The sequence below is a fragment of the Lolium rigidum genome, chromosome 7 (assembly GCF_022539505.1).
Source record: "Lolium rigidum isolate FL_2022 chromosome 7, APGP_CSIRO_Lrig_0.1, whole genome shotgun sequence".
Classification (NCBI taxonomy): domain Eukaryota; kingdom Viridiplantae; phylum Streptophyta; class Magnoliopsida; order Poales; family Poaceae; genus Lolium; species Lolium rigidum.
Window position 1 is genome coordinate 107187568 of NC_061514.1, and position 22945 is coordinate 107210512.

Below are 22945 nucleotides of genomic sequence, written 5' to 3' on the forward strand. Positions count from 1 at the left end.
CCTATATATATGGAGGCAACTGGACGCCACATCAGCATTGCGGGCCTCCTCGTCGCCACGGATTCTATGGGGTAGTTTGCCTCGATCCTAACGAACCAACCTCTTTTGTTTTGCGATGGAGAGCACTAGATAAAACCTTGCTCGCACGGTACCGCATTGCTTCGGAATGGTACACGCAAAGCGAAACACCAATGCTCGGAAGCGATTCTATCGCGTCACCATGGCCATGGAGATGCATTCGTGTTCATCTGCTATACATGCCTGATGTTGCTATTTTATGTAAGCTTTGATCCGAGTTAAGGAGTTGCTACCAGCCATTTATATCATGTCATGCGTACTGACGCAGTCTGTCATCTTCGACGTAATCAAAGGCAGATAGCGCCTGTCACCATCTTTGATGGTATCCTACGCGAAGGTGGAGAGAAAACATATGCAACACAGGGGTATACAGAAACTGCATTTATCTCGAAGACATTACTGCTAATGATTCGCATAACAGTGCACTAATGGTGTTATTTCTCAGCTCTCCAAGTCTCACCTCCAAACCAATAATACAATGTCTCAACAGATACCAACACGGCCATCCTATCAAACTCCGGTATACGATAACATATCAGCTTAACAAAGGCTGGAACATGAAAATTTTGGTATGGTGGTAAAGACAGTACGGGTGTTTGTAAGATATACAAGAGAAACATGTTTAAGTTTAGCCAGCCGCCCAGGAAAAGAAGCTCAAGGCGCGGAGGAGAAGGATGGCAGCAGCCAGCCACGTTCCGTCGCAAGCTCCACATAGGCTCCAAACTTCTCCTGCGCGTTCGGGATGTCGAGGACCAGGTCGTCGAGGCCTTCCTTGACGCGGGCGAAGCCTTTGGTCATCTGGTTGATGGTTATCAGGCCCTCGCCAAAGCACTCCTGGAGCAGGGCCAGGATGCTGGCCTCATTCTGCTTGTCCATCGCCATCACCAGTGCCTTCTTCACCACCTCATGGTTGAAGAAGGGCATCCCAAGGTCGCGGATGCACTGGCAGGCTTCACCCAGGTCACCGCCGGTGTTGTATTCCTCGAGGAGCTTTGAGATCTTGTCCTTTGCGTCTTCCACTGCCCAGCCTGTACCCCCGCCCCAGCAGCGCAGTATCCTCTCGCCGGAGTGGCGTGCAGCAAGCAAAGAGCTGGCCATCTGGACGGTCTGACTACCGCTGCTATTCGGGCGTAGCTTGCTGCTGATATCATCCAAATTCAGTGGCACCAAGACCTCGTCGATCACTGCCCTAGCCAGGAAGAGGGCAAGTTCACTGGGAGCATCCACAATGTCAAGAGCAGTGTCCTCCGCTGACTGCAGGAGCATTATGAACCCCTTCATAATGTCATCTGTGGAAAACAGTTCCAAACTGAGTGAAGAAAGGAGCACAGAAGCCATCTCCTTCTCCCTGTTCTTTCTATCCATAGCAACCGTAATAAGCTTCTTGAGGAAAATGGCGTTGTATTCAGGGGCAGAGAGCTCTTGAAGGCTTCTTAAGAGTTCCGGGACATCGTCTGACAGAAAATACTCCTGAATTATGTGACCAGATTCTTCTTTAAAACGCTTCACCTTTTCACCACTTGCATTCACATGATCTTCATCAGAGGCAGCAGATTTACTGAATGAAGCATCAAGCCACCCTTCGGATATAGCTGCTGAAAGAAGCTTGTCAAAAAGTGTTTTGGCCGAAGGAACATCAAGGCTCAGGTCATCAACACTCTCAGCTACCCGAGAGAAACCCTTTGACAACTGATTAGAACTGATGAAACAACCCGCTGTTGATTCCTTTAGCAACTTCAGGACTAATGGTTGTGACGATGGATTCTCTATGCCAAGGATGAGAGCACGTTTAACAACCTCATGATGGAAGAATGGAAGGCCCAGCTCTCTTATGCACCTAAAGGCTTCATCAGTGTCTCCACTCTCAATATACTCCCTCAGAATACTTTGGATCCTCTTTTTCGCCTCTTCTACAGTAAAGTAAGTGCTCCCGCCCCACTTGCTTTCAACTAATTCTGCATGGTGAGGAGCTGACAAGTAACTCTTCTCAGCAATTTGCAGAACTTCAACACCTTTTGAAGATTCTGGAAGCAATGCCCTGCCTCGAGTGAGAAAAACAGGAGGCAATATTTCATCAACAACGGCGCGTGCAACGAAAACAGCCAAAACATCAACAGCATCTGGTATATCCACAGATAGATCTTCTGTTGACTCGAGTAGCATCATAAAACCTTCACTCATCTTGAAGGTGCCCAATAGATCAGCATACAAGGCAGACAGCAGAACCGACGCCATTTCTTTTTCTTTATCATGGCGGTCCATCGCCATGGATATGAGTTTCTTCACAAAGTAATAGTGAAACTGATCTGATCCAAGATTCCTTAGCTCGGAAGCTGCCAGTTCCACGTCTCCTGTACTAAAATACTCCTCAATTACTGGAACTACAAGCTTTCTATAGTCATCTAATGTAGCAGGAACCTGCATTTTGCAGTGAAGGCTAGATTAGAATAATGTCGTATCAACGGAAAAAAAAATATTGGTAATATCATAGACAATAGACAGGTCAAACCTTGTTGTTCCCATTAACTAATTTGTCCAACTCTTGGGATGGTGAAAAATCTGCATCTCCATGGTTGTTTTCTTCACTTTTCGCACCAACACCTTCTGAAATCAGCATTCATAGAGTTACAGCAATACGCATAGGAACTATTAGCAATAACAAAGATAAACCAATGTAAATCCACACATGAATAACACTAGAAGAAAACTACATATTGCCTTCTCATTTTGACAATCAAATCTAATTTCAACAAGGCCAGCATGTCACAGTTAATATAACAACAGTTTTAGTCGCATGGGATCGTAATGCACAGAAATGGCAAATGATACACGTGCTAATGGAAGGACGGTCATGCCTCGCCACAAATGAATTTATTGCACATAACAATAATTTGGAGGAACAGGCCAAACATACTGCATTTGCACACACTCTAATAGGTACCTTCTGGGATCTAAGGGTTCAGATTATGCACAATATCCATAACTCTACAAAGTAGGGATGGTTTTGCTTGAGCTTCCCAATATACGGCAGTTGACATTTATGGAAAATAGCAATCAGATCCCTTAATTGGAGATTATGCTTTGATCAGCAATAAGCACAAGCTTAGAGCACATAGCCAGAATTATGAATCAATAATGGAAACAAAGGGCATTAATGGCACTGGATTGTATCGAAACTGAGAAATATTTTTCTGCTGAAGTCATGAGGAATTTGCACACACAAGAATTAGAGCCTTTTGGTCAAGAACAGGCAACCAAAAACTACCAGAAACTGTCAGTAGACTTCTTACAGGATTTGTAAGCGCAAGCTCATAACCCTCCAAACACGTAATCATACTACCGAACAGCCATGGAACGCAATGACAATACTGGGAGGAACATATTGAAACCGACAAATGCGCTACCAATTGTATGACCAAACTGGGCAGCAAACACTGAAGTCCAATATAAACAAGTGGTGCCAGTATAGTTGATGTCTACATTTTGGACGTTTCAGCTTTGTCGGCGACCCCTAATGCCACCTTAATTGAAATCCTAGGTTTGAAGGACAAGAAAAAACCACCTAGAACTACATGATGAAACACAAAGACAATACTCAGAGCAACATATCGAAACCGACAAATCCGCTACCAATTGCATAACCAAACTGGGCAGCAACCAAAGAAATCCAACATAAAGCGACAAATTCTTTTTCTGTCGAATCCACAAGAATGTTGCACGCCGAGGCACCGAAAACTAACAGAAACTGTCACAAACTTCTTTTAGGGTTTGCAAGTGCAAGCTCATAACCGTCCAAACATGTAGCCATACTACCAACCAACCATGGAACGCAACGACAATACTCAGAGAAGCATATCGAAATCGACAAATCCACTACCAATTGGATGACCAAACTAGGAAGCAAGCACTGAAGTCCAATAAGAACAAGCGGCGCCGTGTATTGTTGCTGTCTAGGTTTTGGACGCTTCAACTCCGTCGGCGACCCCCTAACAACAAATCTTCAGTCAAAACCCTAGGTTTGTATGTTTAACGACAAATCTTTTGACTCCTTTCGGCGCCGTGCATTGTTGCTGTCTATGTTTTGGACGCTTCAACTCAGTCGGCAACCCCCTAACGACAAATCTTTAGTCAAAACCCTAAGTTTGTATTTTTTAACGACAAATCTTATAACTCCTTTCGGCGCCGTGCATTGTTGCTGTCTATGTTTTCGACGCTTCAACTCCATCGGCGACCCCCTAACGACAAATCTTTAGTCAAAACCCTAGGTTTGTATTTTTAACGACAAATCTTTTAACTCCTTTCGGAGTCGCGTATTGTTGCTGTCTATGTTTTGGACGCTTCAACTCCGTCGGCGACCCCCGTAACGACAAATATTTAGTCAAAACCCAAGGTTCGTATTTTTAACGACAAATCTTTTAACTCCTTTCAGCGCAGTGTATTGTTGTTGTCTATGTTTTGGACGCTTCAACTCCGTCGACGACCCCCTAACGACAAATCTTCAGTCAAAACCCTAGGTTTGTACTTTTAACTCCTTCCAGACAAGGAAAAACAACAACCTAGAACTACCAAAAAAAACGTCGATCTCCGTACTAAATCAGGACCCCAAGACATCCAACGAAACGAGAATCAAAGAGCGTTTATTTTTCCCGCCACTTTGAAACTACAACAACATAGAGCCAGTACCGTATTAAACAGAGCAAGCTCGATCCCGGTCCTCTATCGCTTATGATCCACTGACGAGACTCCGCCCGCCCGCTCAGATCAAACCATAAACTTCTGAAAGCCATGCTGCTCCATGAGGCATGCATAGCAACAGGCGGCCCTAAGATGAGCTAAATCTGTCGCATCTCCTACGCACCTTGGCTCAAATCACCCTGTAGAGTTAGATGCCATAGCTCACAGCAAAGCTGAACACTCCCACTGCCTACGATTCTACTCGGCTCTCTCCTGATTCCCAGACCGATTCTCACAAACTTAACATAATTCAGTACTATATACTACTAGAAAGCATCGATGGGTACATGGATAGCAAGAGAGAGGGGCAGTCACCTTTCTTAGCGGTGTGGTGGTGGTGTGGGAGGTGGCGGACGGCGATCCCGCCGTCAGCCGGCGCGCCCCCTCCCGTAGCGACCCGCAGATGTCCCTCCGCCAGCATCCTGGTGGGCGACCTCGCCCCGTCCTCCGCCGCCATCTCCCTCCGCCTCCTCCGCGCGCGCTCCCTCCCTAGAGCACACAGACACACACGCACGCACGCGCAATCGAATCAGCGCCCAGATCGATCGCCGAATCTGAGCTGCGGCCGCGGCCGATCGGGGTGGGTTACCTTACCTGTGGAGATCGAGGGCGGCGGGGCGGATCACGGGCGCGGCGCGGTGAGTTGGAGCGAGGCGAGGCGAGGCGAGACGGGGACGCTAGCGCAAGGGGGACGCCGTATTCTTATTTTATCGGGCTACTACTACCCCGGTCTGACACCCATGCTTTATCATGGGCCGCCCGCTAACTTAATTTCTCGGGCGTAATTAATCAGCATTTTTATTTAATTAATGCTAACAGCTTCATTACTTTTCTTACTTGCCAAGTAGTAGCACCGCCACCGCGAGATCGACGGGAAAATGTGCTCGTCGGCGAGAGCTGCAGGCAGGGGACACGTAGATCATGTGACCACTACCAGTGCCATTAAAGCGGGCCACCTGTCAGCTACCTCGCGGTGCGTTGTTGTCGTGGTGTGGGGTGGCCAGCGGGGCTTTGCTCCGTGAGACGGGCGTATGGGACGGTGGGTTTTGCGGCGTCCGGGACGGATGGTTGGGAGCGGTGGTGCATGGACGGGGTCCAGCCAGGTGGACGGATGGCGTGCGGGGAGCAGCGGATGGGGATGGACGTGTGTGGTGGTTTGGGGCTGCCACGTCAGGGATACGTGGGTGCCCCTCGCTTTTGGCCCACCCCGGTGGCGGCTACCTTGAACTTGAAGCTAGCGGTGCTTGCTGCGGTGATGGGGCAATTTCGACAAATCCAACTTCTTTTGCGAAAGTTTATCCAAAAGAATATACTTCAAACTAGTTTTTTAAAAATTTAGTCATATCTGCTCATAGCGGGAGTAACATAGGTAGTAATATATCACACACTTCAAGATACTTTAGTGACATGGTATAACAATCTTCTACACTATTTTAAAAAAATGAAGGTGTTCCCTATTATCCCCACCTTCATGCTACGTCAACCCTTTCGTCGTCCCCCGTCCTTCGTCGCGCATTACTTGTGCTCAAATGGGGCCCAACAAATTTCTACTACCGCATTGCTCCTCCTTTGTTCGAAATTTCTCCCTTCTCTCTCACATGCTCCGCCTCCAGAGGGCCCCTATTCTTCGGTGTCCAGTGACGCCCTCCTCCCCTTGGCCTCGTCCAACCATGGCACACCGCCGCCCAACTTCTCCACCAATCCAAACAAACGGCTATAGGGGGTGCCACCGACCTTTTTGCCTTTTGCCACGCGCCCTGAAGTTCTTTTTTGGGCGGGCAGAAGGCGTTTAGCTGCCAACGTTCCCAACCCACTCCCAACCCAAAGGAGGGCAAGCGGGGGCGCCGGCAGAACGGGTGTCTTCGGCGGGACCCGCCTGGCAAAGGCACATCGCGGCGTCAAAGCCTCGTCTCCCGTGCCCGCAGCTTTCCCAGCAGCGACGTCAGGCGAATAGGCTACCGTCGCTTCAATGGCGATGGACGGTGTTAATGTCGTGCCACATGTCCCGACATAGCTCTCCCGCCTATTTGTACCCACTCCGTCGCACATAAAACCCTAGACCTCGTCGCTTCTCTCCCACCGCCGCACAAGAAACCCAAGCAGTACCACAACCATCCATGGCCGCGCGTTTTGAGGGAGATGATGCCGTTGCCAACTTCTTCGGCCGCCGTACCCTCTACAAGGAGGAAGCCCGGGCGCTGTACGAGGTGGAGTACATGGCCCTGCCTGACATGCGTGTTCGCGGTGATTGGAGGTTGAGCGCGCGCGGGATCCCCATCCCGCCGGAGCCATGCGGCAATGCGTGCGAGGTGGCAATGATCGCACACTACTACGACGTCCTCACCACGGAGCAGCGGGCGGAGCCGCAATGGAATCTAGACAACCTGACGCATGGGACTCCTTCTTCCGCCAATGCCGCCTCTTCGAGTTGTCCCACTACGACGGGAACGGCCCGCCGCAACCGAACAAGGACTCCGTGGCACTCCAGATCTGGTGGTGCGCGCCCGGAAGCACGCTCGCCGCCGTCCTCGAGCGCATCGGCGACCCACAGTTGTTCGGGACCCGCCACCCCAAAATGGAGATCGACAACGACTCCACCTCTTGGCTCAAGAAGCCGAAAGCAGAGGTGGAGGAGGCATTGATGCCCCCGCCTAAGTAACGGGCGGGGCAGCTCCGTTTCGCCGCCACTGACGACCCGAACGATTTCACGACCAGCGGGCGACGATTCTCGCGTCGTTCAACATGTGTTGCCGGCCTCGGATGACTTCACGGAGGCATGGTCGAGGTTCGAGCCGAAGAAGGAGGGGGCGGAGCGCGCGCCGCCTCGGCATCGTCATCGAGGTGGAGGACTCTCCACCGCTGTTGGGAGGATGACCCCCGGTATGCCAAAGGCAAGCCAAACCGGATGGTTTGGCATACCAAGATACTGGTTTACAGTTTAAGCCGGACTGTGAACTTAAGCGTTTTGGCTAAGGAAAGTCACACCGGTATGCCCAGAAGGGGTATGCCGGAATGAGCTAAGAAGATACCGGACTACCGGTATACGCAAGCTGGTCAAAGATTCTCTCAGGAGCTAGAAGACAAAGATGAGCTAAGCAAAGTAGCTTTAAACGAAGCCATGACGTAAAAGACGAAGGTGACGCCTAAAGCAACCGGAGGACATCAGCTTCCTTGATTAAAGAATACACCGGCGTCACCTATGATTAAAGTAGCTTTGTAAAGTAGTTTGTCTGTTCAAAGATGTCATTAGGGTTTATTAGGGTTCCTTCCCCTGTAAGCCACCCTCTCCCCTATATAAGGAGAGGGGGTATGCTCCTTCGCGGCACGTTCGTGTACGATACCACCTGTAACCCTGTTGTTCATGGAATAGAGAAGATTTGGAACAGAGTTCTTCCTTGTGTCTTTCTTCTTCTACCTCTGGCCTTGGCCAAGTTCTTGAGGAAAGCATCCGGAAGTTCATCCTACTTGATCACAAACCCTCCCCCGAATACTCTAGCGTCCAACTCGGCCCCAACTTAAGCCATCCCATGGCATCTGTCTGTTCACCACGACGACAGTTGGCGCCCACCGTGGGGCCGAAAGAGGCGCTTGCCGGAGTTCATATTCGGGCGGGCATCCTCGAGGTCGCCGGCGAGCGAACTGTGTCGGCGCTCGTGCAACGCATCTACTCCATGGATTTCATCAACGACAACGCGGGCTGCTTCGCCAACGGCGGCAAGTTCCCGCAAAACGGCCGCATCATCGAGTTCGGCAGCCACCGCATCTACTTCGGCACCGTTCCCGTGCGCCAGCGCCTCTCGCCGGTGCTGGTGGTGCCGGATCTGCCAAGGTGGCTATGTGCTGGCCGCGCCGCCGGCAGCGTGGAGGCCATGATGGCTGGCGCGGTTGGCGCTGGCAAAGAAGTTGTGGAAGAAGGAGCTGGGTGTGCGGCATCGACCCGTCCGGCAAAGCCACCGCTTGAGCGCGACGTGGGTGCTGCGGGAGCATCTTATGCGCCACCGGAAACTCCTCTCCAAGCGGTGATGAACATGCTGGCGACGCCCATCGCGCAGAACATCGACCCGGCAGCGGCACAAGCGGAGCTGGAGGCAACGCGCAAGAGGCTGCTTTCCGGGGGCGCGGACATCATCCGAGCTCAGCGCGAGCTGAACCTAACCCTACGTGAGTACAATGCTGCCCATGGTTTTCCTTCTGTTAGTGCTCAGGCCGCTAGGATACCGGAGAACCGGCTTAAGGCTCGCAACCTAGATCAGGATCTGCGTAAGGAAGTTCTTGCCGGCAAAAGTACCTCTGCATCTGTGAGCATCGTAGAGAAACCTAAGTACAGTAGCCCGGATAAAACTATAAAAGCTGCTAAGGCCGCTATGGAGATGTGTGAGTCGTTATCCGGAGATGCATTAGCAAAGCAACAGGATAGAGTTAGAGAGTTGCTTGATGTGATACAGGCACAAAATGATGAGCTTGCTAGAATGAACAAAGTCGCGCTCGAGTCAAAATCAGCCCGGTCGACAAAAGTTGCCGGAAGCAAATCCCATGGGCAGGCGTCGTCCCTCCATCCGGATAAAAGAAAGGAAAAAGAAATGAATGCGCCGCAAATGACCGTGTACGATCCGGTTCTCGCCGGAAAACAAAAAGTCGGGCCACATGATGCCGGAAGAAAAAGCTATGGAGCAGGTTGCGGTTATGCCGGAAATGGCTATGCCGGAAACAATCATGCCGGTAGACACGAAACCGGGCAAAATTATCGAGCTGCAAGAGCAGCATATGTTGAAGAGGAGATGCCACCACCAAGGTACCGGCAGGCAAGAGCCACGGAACCAGAAAGATATGAAGAAGGAGATTCCAAAGTGGAACGAACCAGAGCCTACCGGAACCCTTTGGGGGAACGTGTAGGGGATAGATGTTTGCCAGGCCATGATGCGAGGCACAGGCTGGACAGAGTGCATCTTTCCGAGATGATCGAATCTGAAGGTCCTTCTGGTCCAAAGTGCTTTGGCCCGCGGATCATGAGGGAAGAGCCACTGGTACGCAATTTCCAATTGCCCCGGGACACAAAAACATATGACGGCACGACCAAGCCGGAAGATTGGCTGGCTGACTATGTCACAGCTGTTTATGTAGCTGGTGGCGGAGTAAACCGGCGTTGGGACGTGAGAATCATACCGTCCTTCCTAGTGGGACCTGCACGTATTTGGCTTAACAACTTGCCGGCAGGAAGCATAAACGAATGGTTGGACTTTGAGGAAGCCTTTGTGAGCAACTTCAGCAGTACCTACAAGAGGCCAAACAGGCCGCAGCAGCTCGCTTTATGCCAGCAGCGCTCGAATGAAACAGACCGGGACTATCTCACCCGGTGGAACTCAATGAGAAACACATGTGAAGGAGTGATTGAGGCACAAGCAATTGCTTGGTTCAGTCAAGGATGCCGGAGAGGTTCACCTCTGTGGCAAAGGCTACAAAGGAACATGACAAGCACACTCGCTGAAATGATGCGTGTGGCGGAAAACTATGCGTTGGGAGACCCAATGCAACCGGCAGTGCAAGCTGAACCGGCGCAAACAAGCCAACCACGGCAAGATCAACACCGGGATAACCGGCACAACAAAAGAAGAGAAGATTTCCCGGATCGAAGGTATGGTCCACAGCAAGTAGCAGCGGTGCAGGAATATTCCAGCCCCAGCGGAAGCCAGAGGCAAAAAACCGGATCGCAGCCGTGGGCGGGTCCTAAAAAGAAATGGGTTGAAAAGGAAAAGTGGGGACAGAAAAAAGATTGGCAAGAGCATATGAGGTACACCATGGAAGCGGCAATGGAGCAGCCGTGCAAGCTTCATACTCCACATCCATCGAAGCCGGCCAACCATTTGACAAAAGATTGCTCCTGGATCAAGCACTTGATGCTAAGAGGCGCGGTAAAAGATGTGCAAGCGCAAGGCTGTTCCACGATAATGCCACCCTCGCATGATATGTTGCACCAGCATCCGTTACCACCACCACCACCTCTTACCGGAGCCAACACCATACCGGTACAGCCCCAGCAGAACCAACAAGTTCATCAGGTGGAGGATGGCAATGGCCAACCGCCACCACCGGCACCTTTGGGCCGGAATGTTTACCAAGATCCGCACTTGTGCTGCGTTGTGTTCGTTACTGAGCCAACCGACCGGCAGAGCGTGCATCGCCGTTCCATGGAAGTGAATGCAGTGATGTCGGCAGTACCCAGGTACATGCTTTGGTCAGATCAGGAAATCACCTGGTCGTTCAAGGATCACCCCAAAATCATGTCGAATCCGGGTGGTTACGCTCTTGTCGTGGACCCAATCATGCATGGGACGGAAACTCGAGTCAAATTCAGCAAAGTGCTGTTAGACAATGGAAGCAGCATAAATATCATGTACAAGCATACAATGCGTACGCTGGGCATAACAGAAAACATGCTACAACCAACTCACACAACGTTCCATGGAATCGTTCCCGGCTTATCCTGTGCACCGGTAGGAAAAGTCCGGGTGGATGTGTCATTTGGAGGACGTGAAAATTGCCGGGTGGAAAATGTTTTGTTCGAAGTGGTGGACCTAGACAGTCCTTACCATGCACTGATGGGGAGACCGACATTGGCGTCATTCATGGCCTCAACTCATACGGCTTATCTCAAGATGAATATGCCGGCACCTCGTGGACCCTTAACGGTGGTGGGAAACTACAAAGTCTCAATGGAAACCGCTTCCGCCGGATCAAATCTGGCTGAATCGCTGGTGATAGCGGAGGAAAAGAAAAGGATACAAACTGCTGTAGCGCTGGCTCAATCCTCGAAGCTGAGCTTAGCGGCAATGAGTGGCAACTTGGGCACACCGGCATTCAAGCCGATGAATGAAACAAAGGACATTGTGCTAGATCCGGCTTACCCAGAGCGCACCGTTCCTATCGGTGCCGGCCTGAATCAAGCATAGGAAAGCGCGTTCGTCAGCTTCCTCCGTGAGAATCGGAATATCTTTGCCTGGTCTATTGATGACTTGGTAGGTGTTCCGAGGGAGCTGGCTGAGCACTCTCTAAACGTCCGGAAGGATGCTAAGCTTGTGCGACAACCTTTACGCCGGTTCGCTGAAGACAGGAGAAAAATCATTGGAGAAGAAGTTGCCAAGTTACTTGTTGCTGGTTTCATCGTGGAAGTGACGCATACTGAGTGGCTAGCTAATGCGGTGGATGGTCGAGAAGAAGAAGGAAGAAAACCTGGAGGCAAAAGCTCCGAAGGTGTGGCGCATGTGCATCGACTACACCAACCTCAACAAAGCTTGTCCAAAAGATCCTTTCCCTCTGCCCCGGATCGATCAGGTGATAGATTCTACTGCTGGGTGTGAGTTGTTGTCTTTCTTAGATGCTTATTCCGGTTTCCACCAGATTCCCCTGAAAAAGGAAGATCAAATAAAAACTACGTTCATTACCCCGCACGGGGCTTATTGCTATGTTACTATGCCTTTTGGTTTGCGCAACGCTGGTGCAACGTACCAGCGATGTATGCAAAAATGCTTGTTTGATCGAATCGGAAAAATGTGCAAGTCTATGTGGACGATGACGTGATAAAAACTAAGGTAAAAGACACCTTAATCGACGACATCCGGCAACATTTGACAACCTAAGAAGGTTCCGGATGAAACTTAATCCGGCAAAATGCACCTTCGGTGTCCCTGCCGGCAAACTGCTTGGTTTTCTTGTATCAAGCCGGGGCACTGAAGTGAATCCGGTAAAAATCCGGGCAATAGAAAGAATGACTGTACCGCAGGAACTCAAAGATATGCAAAAGTTTACCGGAAGCTTGGCGTCGCTAAGCCGGTTCATAAGCAGGTTGGGAGAAAAAGCCCTACCGCTATATGCTTTGATGAAAAAATCCGATACCTTCGTCTGGACCCCTCAGGCAGACGCGGCGTTTAAAGAGCTAAAAACCATGCTTGCAACGGCTCCAATCTTGGCCTCACGTTTGGAAAGAGAACCCATGTTGCTTTACATAGCGGCAACAAACTGGGTGGTAAGTGTTGTGGTTGTGGTAGAACGAGATGAGGAAGGAAAAACCGTGCAGAGGCCGGTATACTACCTGAGCGAGGTGCTCTCTGATGACCCACAAGTATAGGGGGTGTATCGTAGTATCTTCGATAAGTAAGAATGTCGATCCCAACGAGGAGCAGAAGGTGTTGACAGCAGTTTCGATGAAGGATTCACTGTAAATGCTCACAGACAAGTATTGAAGGGGTTTTGATGTAACAGATGAATAAAGTACGAGTAAGTAAAATGCGAGAGAAATAATTGCAGCGAGTGGCCCAATCCTTTTAGCACAAAGGACAAGCCGGTTTGTTTACTTATAATAACCAAACGTTCTTGAGGACACACGGGAATTTTAGTCTAGTGCTTTCGCGTCATGTAGCTAAATAATCTTCATTGTTTTGATAAGTGTTGTGTGGGTGAACCTATGCTAATGCACCGCCCTTCCTAGGACTAATGCATACTTGTGATTATACCCCTTGCAAGCATCCGCAACTACAAGAAAGTAATTAAGATAAATCTAACCACAGCCTTAAACTACGAGATCCTGCGATCCCTCTTGCATCGATATACTAACGGGAGCTCGGGTTTCGTCACTCCGGCAACTCCGCAATTAGCAACCGAATACAAGATGCACTCCCCTAGGCCCATAAATGGTGAAGTGTCGTGTAGTCGACGTTCACACGACACCACTAGAAGAATGACACCACAACTTAAATATCATAACATTGAATATTACTCAACCATAATTCACTACTAGCATTTAGACTTCACCCATGTCCTCAAGAACTAAACGAACTACTCATGAGACATCATATGGAATACAATCAGAGGTGATATGATGATGAATAACAATCTGAACATAAACCTTGGTTCAATGGTTTCACTCAATAGCATCAATAACAAGTAGAGAATAATGCCGGGAGAGTTTCCCCTATCAAACAATCAAGATCCAACCCAAATTGTTACAGCGGTGACGAGGTGCAGCGGCGGTGATGGCGGTGTAGATGGTGGAGATGATGATGATGATGATGATGATGGAGATGATGTCCAGCTCGATGACGATGACGATGGCGTCGATTTCCCCCTCCGGGAGGGAATTTCCCCGGCGGATTCCTGCCTGCCGGAGAGTTCTTTTCTCTCTGGTGTTCTCCGCCCCGCAGAGGCGGCTGTAACTCTTCGTGAGGTTCTCCCCGTGGCTTAGGTTTTCGGGACGAAGGAGTACGCGAAGAAAAGGAGGCGAAAGGGGCTGTGGGGCCCCCAGACCACAAGGTGGCGCGGCCAGGCCATGGGCCGCGCCGCCCTATGGTCTGGGCCCACCTTGGGTCCCCTCTTCTTCCCCTTCTGGCTCTCTCCGTCATCTGGAAAAATAGGAATTTACGTGAAATTTCCTTCCACAGTTGATCTTCCGAAATATTGCGTTCTGACGGTGCTTTTTCCAGCGGAATCCTGGCTCCGGTGCTTGATCCTCCAATAATGATGAAACATGCAAAATAGATGAAATAACATAAGTATTGTGTCCCAATATGAGATATATCAATGAATAACAGCAAATTATGATACAAAATAGTGATGCAAATTGGACGTATCAACTCCCCCCAAGCTTAGATCTCGCTTGTCCCCAAGCGAAACTGAGCTCGATAAACAAGACCACATGTTTATGGAGTGAAGAGTCGATAAATAAAGGGAAATTTGGGTCTATACCATTAAAAGATCCACTCTTTTGGTCTATACCATCAAAAGCTCCATCTTTAGGCTTGTACCACTGAAAGGTTATAGCTCTTTTGATTCTTACCACTTCTGTTATGTCTCCGTTAGTTATGACCACAATACCCTTTTATAAAACCATTGGACAACACCTCCTCAGCTTTGTATTCAACAAATGAACAGGAACATTTTGGCAGCATAACGACTACATGATAAAACAAAATATATGAGAACATTTCAACATCATATATCACATACAATGGAATCTCAACATGACATAATAGCATAATATAAGTCAACGTCTCAGCATAAATATAACATAAATTCATAGTCAATTAGCAGGTTGGCAAAAGACCATAGTTCACAAGACACTAACAGATACGACAATAGTTCAGTACAGACCACACACATGCTGAGATTAGACTAAGACAACTACTCGATGATAAGCCTACGGTTGATTCCTCCAGGTGAGATTGATGCCATCCTCCTTGTTGTCACACACTGGGCTTGCTTGGAGACAGGGATGCCATCCTCCTTGTAGTCACACACGGGCTTGTTGGAGAGAGGGATGCCATCCTCCTTGTAGTCACACCGGGCTAGACATTACTTTTGGATCAACAAAGCTCGATGCTTCAAGAGATTCGAGCTTTGGCTTTCCCGCAATGCGCAAGTAGAGTCAATGAAGAAACATATTGTTCATATATAAGGCATATTGCTCCAGATTTTAGAGTACCTTTGTTGTTTACGCTTTTTTGGACGAGGTGGCGGAAGTTCTTGTTCTAGTTCAGCTTGAGTTGCATAACAACCCTTCTCGATATGTCCAAAGCTGGAAGCACCTTTTGCATTGATACGGACCTCTTTTTCCTGGCTCTCCACTAGCCTTGATTCTCTGCTTCCTTGGTCTACCAGCAGGCCTTTCTAGTGGTGGAGGAACCACTTCAAAAGGTGGGTCATTCTTTGGCCACTGAGATTTGTCACCCATTGGAGTGACTTGAAACTGATAAGCTAGCTTGAACCTCCGTACCGAATAGTAGTCATCCACAAAATCTTCAATTTTTAATTGCCGTACTTTCCCAATTAAAAATATAGCGTGAGTGCATGGTTTTCCGGACACCTCCCATCGACCACAGCCACATTCCCTTTTTGCAAGGTCAACACCATACCTCCAAGTCTTTCCTTCATTTGTTGTTCCTGAAATTTCAGCTGACAATGGCCCACTTTTGGTGAAATCGTAGTGCAACCCTCTGCTATTCATGTTCAACTCATGTAAGACACTTGGGAGGATACGCCCTTCAAGTTTCTCGGCTATCACTTTCCTTGTGGCTATCTTAACCATGATTTTCTCTCTTATTTTGTCCATAAGATACACAGCTGGAAGCTCCTTTTCATCCTTAATCCAATTGTTGAAGCACTCGGAAATGTTGTTGTTAACGTAATCAACCTTGCATTCTTTGGAGAACTTTGATCTGCTCCAAACCAGATTATGGTGCTTGTTTAACCAGGGTATTGCTTTAGGACAAGTTTCTGTAATTTTGTCCTTCAGTGCATGTCTAGACTTGAGAGATTAACCACCTACATATACACAACATATTCATTAGAGCAATTGTATACCATAATATTTAGATCATGTACAAGAATTAGCATGACAGAATATATAGACATGGGAGAAAATAACCTTAAAAGTGTTGCGACCATGCAATTTCTTTGCATAAATCCTCCACCCGCATTCAAGATCTCGCACACCTTGCCCTGTACCTTTCGTTGTCACTATGTTCAATCTTACTCCGAAACTCATTTTTTATGGCATATGTCCCGATAATTTCCATAAACTCAGCCTTGTCTACAAATGTATGTCCCTCCTTAATAACTGGATTCTCTTTGTCATACGTTGTGTCGACCACAATAAAATCATCCACCAATCCAGCCTCATCATTAGGAACCGCCTCAGTATCAAAGTATGGCATAGGCCTTGACCTCTTTCTGTTTGGCACCTCCACTTCAACATTTTTTATTGGTTGCACATTGGCATCATCAACATTTTTGAATTATCTCCACTCTTCATCTGCCCCGGCTTGCTCATCTCCATCAGGATCACAACCAACAGTCATAAAGTGTTCCTTTTCCTCCTCTTCAGCCCTTGGTGGCCCCGCAATCGTTTCACCAAATTCCGGTAATTCCCTCAATTCGGTCCAATGTCCGGAAGCAGCAACATTAGGCACCTTTTCAGCCCTTGGTGGCCCAGCAAATGTTTCATCAAGTTCGGATAATTCCGTCAATTCTGGTCCCATGTCCACATCGGCGGCATTAGACACCTCCTGGTCCATCACTTCAGCTTCGGCAGGCACATCATTGCGCACTACATTGGCAGCAGCACGCACCTTGTGTATAGCGAGGCTGCTCCATCTCCTCACGTCCGCCCACTATCATCATCAACTTCGAACTTCAGTTGACCTTACGAGCTCGAGAAGTCTGTGCATCCGAATCTAATTTAAATTTCATAGCATTACTTTCAAGAACCCGAAGTTTGCCGTTTGGTAGCTGCCCCATTGAAAATAAGGACCAATATCTCTCTCAAGATCGGTGAGTGTATATTCTACTGAATCCACAACCCGGCTAACGATCCTGCCTTTGTTGTATATTTTCATACCATCTACAACTGTGAAGTAGGCACCGACAAGAATCTCTAGTCGACATGATTTTTTTGGTTCAGTCCTGTACCAGCCACAAACACATGGAACAAAGAACAAAAATAAGCCAAAAACTCGGGGAATCTCTAATAGCGGCTTACGCATATATACGGATTGAAGATTACCTTGCTTGAACGTCGGGATGCTCCATTGCGGATAGGAGCAAGTGGGTGTTGGGGACGAGCAAGTGAAGGAGCACGAGCAGGCCGGGCGTCCGGGCGTCGGGACGAGCACGGGCTCGGCGTCGAGAGGAGCACACGCTTGGCGTCGGGGTCGTTCCGGCGACGGCCGTAGTGCGACGGCGGCGGGCTGGTCGCGTCGGCGAGCTCGCTGGGCTAGGGTTTCGGGGGCCGGTAGGGCCCCTTCTTTCCATGGCCACGGGAGGCTGGAGCGGGTTCGGCGAGGGCGGAGGCACCGCCACGAGGAGCTCCTCCGCCGGGATCGGGGGACGTGGTTGTCTCCGCCGCCGGGAGGGCTAGGCGGTGGCCGGAGCGCTGGCCGCTGGGTTCGGTTCGTGGGGACTGGGGAGGACTCGTGAAGAACGAGAGATGCCACCATCCAGGAATCGCTCTCCCTCACTTCAGATGGGCACAGGGGTAAAACGGGAAATATCTAAACCAATTAAACGGCAAAAAAATGAAGTTTCTAATGGCAAGAGACGGAGTGGCAAATCCCAGTAACGGAGCAACCTTTCAGTGGTACGTGCCTAAAGATGGAGCTTTTGGTGGTATAGACCAAAAGAGTGAATCTTTTAATGGTATAGACCCAAATTTCCCATAAATAAAATACGGACAAGAAGCATCATATTCATTCACACAAGACATTCTAGTAAACAACTTCCTCATATAACTCATCTTGAAATAAGTAAAGAGAAATCACAAGTAAAGGTGCATGAGAAATCATAGTTGGTGATGGCAAACTTTGTTCTTGGTCAGAGAACTACTAACGGGTTGTACTTCTAAGCAAAGCTTTCATATCAGAATTTTATAGCTGGGCTTTCATATTCAAGCATAACAATCTCCTCATAATCATTGATAACTTCAAAGTCATATTCATTCAGATAAAATTGGTACTAGACAAGAAAGTATAAAAGACATGATTAACTGAATCATAGAATAAATGATTGGTTCACAACAACTCAATTGCTTGCTTGAGATAGAGGGAAATAGGTTTACTGACTCAACATAAAAGTAAAAGATAGGCCCTTCGCAGAGGGAAGGAGGGATTAAATCATGTGCTAGAGCTTTTCAAGTTTTGAAATCATATAAAGAGCATAAAAGTAAGATTTTGAGCGGTGTTTGTTGTTGTCAACGAATGGTAGTGGGCACTCTAACCCCCTTGCCAAACGAACCTTCCAAGAGCAGCTCCCATGAGGGACGGCATCTCTACCGGCAAGGTAGATCATCCCCTTCTCTTTTGTTTACACATGTATTTTAGTTTTATTAAGGATGACACTCCCCCAACCTTGGCTTTCTCAATCCATGGCTAACCGAATCCTCGGGTGCCTTCCAACATTCACATACCATGGAGGAGTATCTATTGCAAAATTAAGTTGCTTAACGATAAATCGGAGCAAAACATGTGAAGAGAATTATTAATGAAAGTTATTAATTGGGGCTGGGAACCCCGTTGCCGGCTCTTATTGCAAAATTATTGGATAAGCGGATGTGCCACTAGTCCATTGGTGAAAGTCCGCCCAACAAGATTGAAAGATAAAACACCACATACTTCCTCATGAGCTATAAAACATTGACACAAATAAGGAGTAATAGTTTGAATTATTTAAAGGTAACACATGAAGTATTTACTTGGAATGGCGAGAAAATACCATGTAGTAGGTAGGTATGGTGGACACAAATGGCATAGGTTTGGTCTAAGGTTATGGATGTATGAGAAGCATTCCCTCTCAATACAGGTCTTTGGCTAGCAAGGTTTGATAGCAAGCATAAAGGTTGAAGGAAAACAAACAAATATACATATGATAGAAACAATCATGCATCTTTCTCATAAGCACAAGCAATTTTAACTTCAGAATACTAAACTCATTAACATAGAGATAATAGAGTAATATATCTAAATGTGTTTCTCTCTTCTATTTAAACATCAAGATGTTGTTGCTATTGACCAATGCTAAGTTTGCCAAAACCAAGTAGATTTACTTGATGCTCCCAAAGTGATATCAATACCAATGTCAAGAGTAATCATATAATGGAGATTGCAAACTAAAATAAGATGTGCAAAAAGTAAATGATAAGACTTCTCATTAATATTCCATAACGATAACTCACACCAACGGATACATAGATAACCAACTAAGAGAGATACTTCCACATTGCATACTATTCCATATGATAACTTCCCTACTCATGATATGACACTACTTGATAATAAAAGATAAAGGTAGTGATGATGTGATACCGCGGCACTCCCCAAGCTTGGAACAAACCAAGGGGATGCCAATACCGATGATGAATTACTCCTTTGGTGATGATGGTGAATCTTTGCCGTCATCGGACTTCCATGGAAGAGGCCCTCCATCAACAAAAGACATCTTGGTCTCCGGAAACCCGAAACTAGCGAGCATGACTTATGCGCTTAAACCTGTTTTCATACTCACGAGTTTTGATTATGAACATCATAGAGTTGAGCTTGGAGTTTGTTGGTGGTGTCGTGAAGTGAGAAGATATCGTCCCACAACCTCGCAGTCTCCTTCTTGTGTCCATCAATGAGTTCAGACACAATCTTGCGAAAGATATCCACTTCACGCTCAGCCATCTTCTTGTAGTTGAAAACCTCTTGTTCCAGTTTCTCCATCCTGTCTTCCAAACTCCCTTATCCCTTAGGACCCTGGACATCTTTGATCTGCAACTCTCCATCCACGAGCAGCAACTCTTTGGGGTGCATCTTCAGCTCGTTCATGTACGGGTTGACGATGTCCTCAAAGAAGCTGTCCTTCTGAATTCCCGACGAGGCCATGGTGGATCTAGATCAAAACAAATCTGGCAGAAAACAGCTCGAAACAAAACACGACGAGAAAACGATATACGGACCTCCAGGGGTCCGGGGGATTATATAGCAAATATTTTTACGACAAAAAGAAGGTTCCAGACCTCATGGGCGACGAGGGGCTGTCCCCATAGGTCGGCGCGGCCAGGGTGGGGCCCGCGCCGGCCTATGGTGACGGGCCCTCGCGCGTCTTTTCCACTCCGTTTCGATTCCGTAATTTTTCATATTTTCCAAAAACAGCAAAAATATTGTTCGGAAAGGTAAACGCGGTCTTTTTATTACCTGTACCGTTACCTATTCAAAGTCGAGTTCTGGCGGACTGTCAATTTGTCCTTTGATGAAAGCCTCCGGTGTTTCCACTTGAATAATATCAACATCAACATTATAAGAATCACCCGAGATATAATGCTTGAGTCTTTGTCCATTCACCACTTGTGTGGCATTGCCTTGGAGAGAGCTAATTTTAATTGCTCATGAACGATACACCTCCTCAACAACATATGGTCCTTCCCACTTCGAGAGTAATTTCCCAGCAAAGAATCTGAGACGAGACCGATACAATAGGACTTTATCCCCAATATTAAACTCTCTTTTGATAATCCTTCTATCATGCCATTTCTTAACTTTTTCTTTAAAGAGTTTAGCATTTTCATAAGCTTCACTTCTCCATTCATCTAGAGAACTTAATTGCAGCAACCTCTTATTACCGGCTAGTTTCGGATCTTTATTTAGTTCTCTAACAGCCCAATAAGCTTTGTGCTCTAGTTCTAAAGGTAAATGACAAGCTTTTCCATAAACCATTTTATAAGGTGACATTCCCATAGTATTTTTATAAGCAGTTCTATAAGCCCATAGTGCTTCTTTCAATTTGCTAGCCCAATTCTTTCTAGATTTATTAACAGTCTTTCCCAAGATAGCTTTAATCTCTCTATTTGATAATTCTACTTGACCACTAGTTTGAGGGTGATAAGCGGAAGCAATTCTATGATTAATACCATACTTAGCAAGAGTTTTTCTAAAACCTCCATGAATAAAATGAGAACCTCCATCAGTCATAATATATCTAGGTATTCCAAATCTAGGAAATATAACATCTACAAGCATTTTTATAGAGGTCTCACCATCGGCACTCTTTGTAGGTATAGCTTCTACCCATTTGGTAACATAATCAACGGCGACAAGTATATGAGTGTTACCTTCGAAGAAGGGAAAGGACCCATGAAGTCAAATCCCCAACAATCGAATGGTTCAATAACAAGAGTATAATTCATAGGCATTTCATTGCGTCTAGAGATATTACCGACTCTTTGACATTCATCACAAGATAAAATAAATTTCCTTGCATCTTTGAAGAGAGTTGGCCAATAAAAACCTGATTGTAGAACCTTTTGCGCGGTTCTATCTCCAGCGTGATGTCCTCCATAAACACTACCATGACATTTACTCAATATCTCCTGTTGTTCATATTCAGGAACACATCTTCGCATAATACCATCCACTCCTTCTTTATATAAGTGTGGGTCATCCCAAAAATAATGCCTCAAGTCATAAAAGAATTTCCTCCTTTGCTTGAGTTGAAAAGGTTGGAGGCAAATACTTCGAAGCAATAAAGTTAGCATAATCTGCATACCAAGGGCTCTCTCGCGAGCTCACCTTTATTACAGACCAATTGTTCATTTGGAAAATTATCATTAACGAGAACAGGATCATAAGCAATATTTTCCAATCTAGACAAATTATCGGCAACAGGATTATCGGCACCTTTCCTATCTATAATATGTAAATCAAATTCTTGCAACGAAGTACCCATCTAATAAGCCTTGGCTTAGCATCTTTCTTTGTCATAAGGTATCTAATTGCGAGCATGATCGGTATGAATCGTGACTTTTGAATCAACAATATAGGGTCTAAACTTGTCACAAGCAAAGACTACAGCTAACAATTCCTTTTCGGTTGTAGCATAATTTCTTTGAGCGAGCATCAAGAGTCTTACTAGCATAATGAATAAAATTTAATTTTTTATCTACCCGCTTGTCCAAGAACAGCGCCTACGACAAAATCACTAGCATCACACATAATTTCAAAAGGCAAATTCCAATCGGGAGGTTCGACTACGGGAGCGGTTGTTAAGGCTTTCTTTAGAGTTTCAAAAGCTTCCTTACAATCATCATCAAAAACAAAAGGTACATCTTTTTGAAGAAGATTAGTAAGAGGCTTTGAAATTTTAGAGAAATCTTTAATAAATCTCCTATAAAACCCGACATGACCAAGAACACTACGAATACCTTTAACATCCCTCGGGTAGGGCATCTTCTCAATTGCTTCAACTTTAGCTCTATCAACTTCAATACCTCTCTCGGAAATTTTATGTCCCAATACAATTCCTTCATTAACCATAAAGTGGCATTTCTCCCAATTAAGAACAAGGTTAGTTTCTTCACATCTCCGCAAAACTTTATCGAGGTTTCGCAAGCAATTATCAAAAGAATTCCCATAGACAGAAAAATCATCCATGAACACCTCTACAATACTTTCGCAAAAACCATGAAAAATAGCGAGACATGCATCTTTGAAAAGTAGCGGGAGCATTACATAAACCAAAAGGCATACGCCTATAAGCATAAGTTCCATAAGGACAAGTAAACGTGGTTTTCTCTTGATCTTTAGCTTTAACGAGCAATTTGTGAAAACCCGAATAACCA

General features: G+C 46.8%; 1 protein-coding gene and 1 pseudogene across 2 annotated transcripts; both read right to left on the reverse strand.

The window, feature by feature from the left end:
- Positions 1–484: 484 nt before the first annotated feature.
- LOC124670489 (MA3 DOMAIN-CONTAINING TRANSLATION REGULATORY FACTOR 1-like) lies at positions 485–5284 on the reverse strand. Of its 2 annotated transcripts, none has more exons than XM_047206984.1 (3): positions 5128–5284; positions 2588–2679; positions 485–2496 (listed from the first exon to the last, which is right to left on the reverse strand). In XM_047206984.1, the coding sequence occupies exons 1-3, from the start codon at positions 5267–5269 to the stop codon at positions 733–735; spliced, it is 1998 nt and encodes a 665-aa protein (XP_047062940.1). In that variant the 5' UTR covers positions 5270–5284; the 3' UTR covers positions 485–732. The 2 variants fall into 2 exon arrangements, with proteins under 2 accessions (XP_047062940.1, XP_047062938.1); XM_047206982.1 differs by having other exon boundaries at positions 2588–2682.
- Positions 5285–16100: 10816 nt separating this feature from the next.
- Positions 16101–17388, reverse strand: LOC124671808 (annotated as a pseudogene).
- Positions 17389–22945: the final 5557 nt, after the last annotated feature.

Excerpts from the sequence above, each read along its gene's own strand:
- LOC124670489 (XM_047206982.1), bottom strand. The coding sequence starts at position 5,269 with ATGGCGGCGGAGGACGGGGCGAGGTCGCCCACCAGGATGCTGGCGGAG. Across the intron at positions 2,683-5,127 it reads CCACCACACCGCTAAGAAAG|AAGGTGTTGGTGCGAAAAGT; the intron begins GTGACTGCCCCT and ends TGCTGATTTCAG. Across the intron at positions 2,497-2,587 it reads TAGTTAATGGGAACAACAAG|GTTCCTGCTACATTAGATGA; the intron begins GTTTGACCTGTC and ends TGCAAAATGCAG.